At 35.3% G+C, this 3,521-nt stretch overlaps 2 protein-coding genes across 2 annotated transcripts in view; both read right to left on the minus strand.

Annotated features, from left to right (window-relative positions):
* The window catches only part of FDP41_007014 (uncharacterized protein), a gene marked incomplete at both ends in the record, with an annotated part of 1,719 nt that extends 21 nt beyond the window's left edge, over positions 1 to 1,698 (minus strand). The window contains one exon of the mRNA XM_044710713.1: positions 1 to 1,698. This exon is cut by the window's left edge and continues 21 nt beyond it. Coding sequence (XP_044558695.1) covers positions 1 to 1,698 — 1,698 coding nt within the window.
* A 125-nt stretch (positions 1,699 to 1,823) lies between these two features.
* Positions 1,824 to 3,222, minus strand: FDP41_007015 (uncharacterized protein; the record flags this gene model as incomplete). Its single annotated transcript, XM_044710714.1, has 5 exons — positions 1,824 to 1,949; positions 2,055 to 2,185; positions 2,271 to 2,377; positions 2,541 to 2,631; positions 2,970 to 3,222. 5 exons carry the CDS (start codon positions 3,220 to 3,222, stop codon positions 1,824 to 1,826), a joined length of 708 nt encoding a protein of 235 aa, XP_044558696.1.
* Positions 3,223 to 3,521: the final 299 nt, after the last annotated feature.

Consider the following 3,521-nt stretch of genomic DNA (forward strand, 5'->3'; position numbering starts at 1 on the left):
CTTTTTAATTTTATTTTTCTGTTCGTTGGCTTGCTTTTTCTTTCGCTTCTCGTTAAGCTTTTCTTCGATTTCTTGTCTTCTTCGTTTTTCTTCCTCTGTTTCGACATATTCAGAGCACTGGCTTGTAGGAATTGAATGAGTAGTGATATCTAGAGTGTTTTGTAGAATTGGAGCAGAATCAGAAAGGTTCACCACTGAGGGTTGTGACAATTGTTGCTGCTGTGGTTGGGTTTGGTGAGACTCGTTAGCTTGCAATTGATTGCCTGTGTATACCTCTTCTGGAAGGAGGTCACCACCAACATCAAAATTTTGAGAGAGACCTGTTTTTGAAGATGTAGACGTTGCTGAAAGCGGTTCTGCACTTGTCTTCTTTTTCTTGCTGACTATTGCATTTGTATTTGAGCGAGTACAATTATCTGAACTTGAGGATTTCATGAATTGTGAATAGAGTTGTCGCAGAAGTATATTTGTTGTCGTTGCATGATGATTTGTAGAGTCTTCATCATTTAACTTCTGTTGTTGTTGTTGAGAAGATAATGTCTGTTGTGACGTTGTCGTGAGACCAAACGAAATGTCACAAAGCTCATTAAAATTACTAGTCTTAGAGGGCTTTAAAATCCTATCTAAAACATCCAAAATATCTGAAGAAGAGTGTTGTGCATTTGATCCCGAGCTGCTACTGTACATTTGTCGATAACTAATCAATTCTTGCTCCTTTTTCAAGCATAAAGATTTCAATTGATCAATTTGAGAACTCTGAATATGGACAATCCCTAATAAGGGTCGTATGATTTGATTACAAATGAATAGACTCTCTCCATTTTCATAGAAATATTTGGCAGAGTTTTGGTTGTCCTGTTGCACTTCGTCATCCTCTTCATTGTTTTTACGTTTACGTTTCTTCTTGTCACTAGTTTGTGAATTTTCATCCTCAAAGTCTTGAATTAATATATAGGAATGGTCAATACTCTCTCCATAATTCTCACTGGTCATCACCGTCGACGGCTCAATTCTCTCACAATGAATTTCCCAATAAAACGGAAGAGGAATATTCACCGCTGTCGGCAACAAGGCTTTAATTTTCAGCACCACACAATTCCATTGTTTCCGAATGGCACTCGCATGAACACTCTGAATAGAATCCATCCAAACATATTGTTCACTCTCTGAATTTAGGCCTAAACGAGCAGCTCCCAACAATTCAATTTTAGGATGATTATTCTCTTGCACTGATCGGGATGAGTACTCGAGAAGAAATTGTTCAATTTGTTGCACGATGGAAGAAGCACTCATATTCAAGCCTTTGCAGTAGTTTGAAATATCCTTTTCAATCTCGGCTTTTTCATAACGTTTTTTCCAAACACTTTTCATATTCGTTAGAAAGAGAACAAAGCCATTGCAGTGTTGAGAGTTGTTGTCATAATTGAGTTGGTTGGTCTGATTGAAATTTGTGGTTGTTGTGGTTGTGGTTGTTTGAAATGTGCTGCCGCTGCCTGTACGAGTGGGATCATCGGAGAGAGTTTTAAATTTAATAAAGAAGGAATCTTGAGAGGGATCTTTGACTGGAAGTCTCGTCCAATTCACTTCCGAGACGAGATGTTCATCAGGATCCTGATACTTTGTTTTGTTTGAATCAAAGAAATTTTGGTGATGAGAGGATGATGATGACGATGAACTGAGAGCAGAGCCAAGTGACATTTTTTGGAATCGTCAAAGGTTTAAATTCATTTTTCGAAATTTTCAACAAATTTATCTAGCAATGATAATAATACTTTAAAACATGGAAGATCATTAGGTTTGAATTAAAGAGGGTGGTGTCAACTCTATTTTTGAGACAAAAATTGCTTGAATTGCTCGAAGGAAATTTGTGGGTTTTTGTCAAGTTTCAAATCCTGAAGAATGGTGTCAATCTTTTCTTCACTAATTGTTTCTCCCATAGCCTCAAGAATCTATTGGAGTGGGTGGTTTGTTATTATTTTTTGAAAAATTAAAATGATTAAGGAAAAACATTATTATCTCAGTAATAAAATAATCAGCGAAAGTCAATCACTCACCTCTGCCATTTCTTTCCTGTCAATGAAACCACTCCTGTCCTTATCGAATGTATCGAAAAATAGTTTTAACTCCTCATCTGTGGTCGGTTGAGAACATTGTGAGGTCCAAAGCTTGACAAATTCATCAAATTCTTTTGAATAATGTCATTGGATAAATTGGGAAAATATCCCCAGCGAAATTGTGTTTGAACAATCGCGAGTAATGGAATTACCTACCAATCTTTCCATCATGGTTTTCATCAACCAATTTAAACATATGCAATAACTCTTCATCGGAAGGCCTCGATGACAGCTGTTCCATCACATTGCCAAGCTCTTCCATACTATATCAGGATCCAACAACACATCCAATCGGTTTCCAAGGGATCCAACCCAACGACCGAACCACGCATTGAAACCAACGTTCATCATGATAATTAGTTCAAAAAACGCAACCATGATGTTTTCTTCTCAAACACCAAAGAGATCGGATGATGAAAAACCTACCTTATGGATCCATTTCCATCCTCATCAAACAATGAAAAAACTTCCTTCAATTCACTAATAACGTCCTTAGAGAGATGATCAAGAGACATGACTGTGTGGCGAAATGATTTTGTCGACAAAATATTTTTTTTTAAAGTGAAATAAAAACCGTAAACGAACGCACATCCAAAAAAGGTATCGCAACTACCCAAAATACTATAATGAACAACAAAAAAAACTAATCTCAATGGACGTCAAACTCAAACCTCAAAGGATGTCATTGTAAAATTATATTCAATTACATTTGCTTGAATAATTATATGGATCTCATTGTAAAATTATAATTATATATTATTATTATATTAAAATCATTATTACTACATTTGTTTGAACAATTACAAACTATTATACACAAATCTCTCAATAGCAATCACACAATCACACACGTACAACATTTCGCCTTTTGTGTGTGTCTTTTAAATTCTTGAGCTTGATCATCCAATCGTTCAGTGTCACCCACGAGATCATTGATCAAGGTTTGAGCTTTTAAAATTTTAGAAATATTTTCAGATTGAACTTCATTCACAGTGTCAATTTCCATTTGTAGTCGTTGAATTTTGTCATTCATGGGATTATTGTAGTACGCGAGAAGATCTTTTAATTTGGAGGAGGCAACGAAAACTCCATTCTTCATTGATTCCATGTCGACTTCATCCAAAAGCCCCAACACACTCGTTGTTTCATGTCAGGAGAGGCAAAACAAATGAAAAAATTCTTTCCACTGCATTTGACAAAGACATGGGCACTGATAAAACAATTGTTTTCATATATAAACATTGAAAAATAATGTGAGATTACACACAAGTTCACATCATGAATGATCAAAATTTGTGAAAATTAAAATGTCATGCAAATGTCAAAGCGATTCCATTCGGTGACAATGTTTTAATAAATAAATAAATAAATATTATTAATTCGAAATGATGCAATGTCAAGTTCATT

This window comes from Naegleria fowleri (genome assembly GCF_008403515.1).
Source record: "Naegleria fowleri strain ATCC 30894 chromosome Unknown tig56, whole genome shotgun sequence".
Taxonomy (NCBI): Eukaryota; Heterolobosea; class Eutetramitea; order Acrasida; family Naegleriidae; genus Naegleria; species Naegleria fowleri.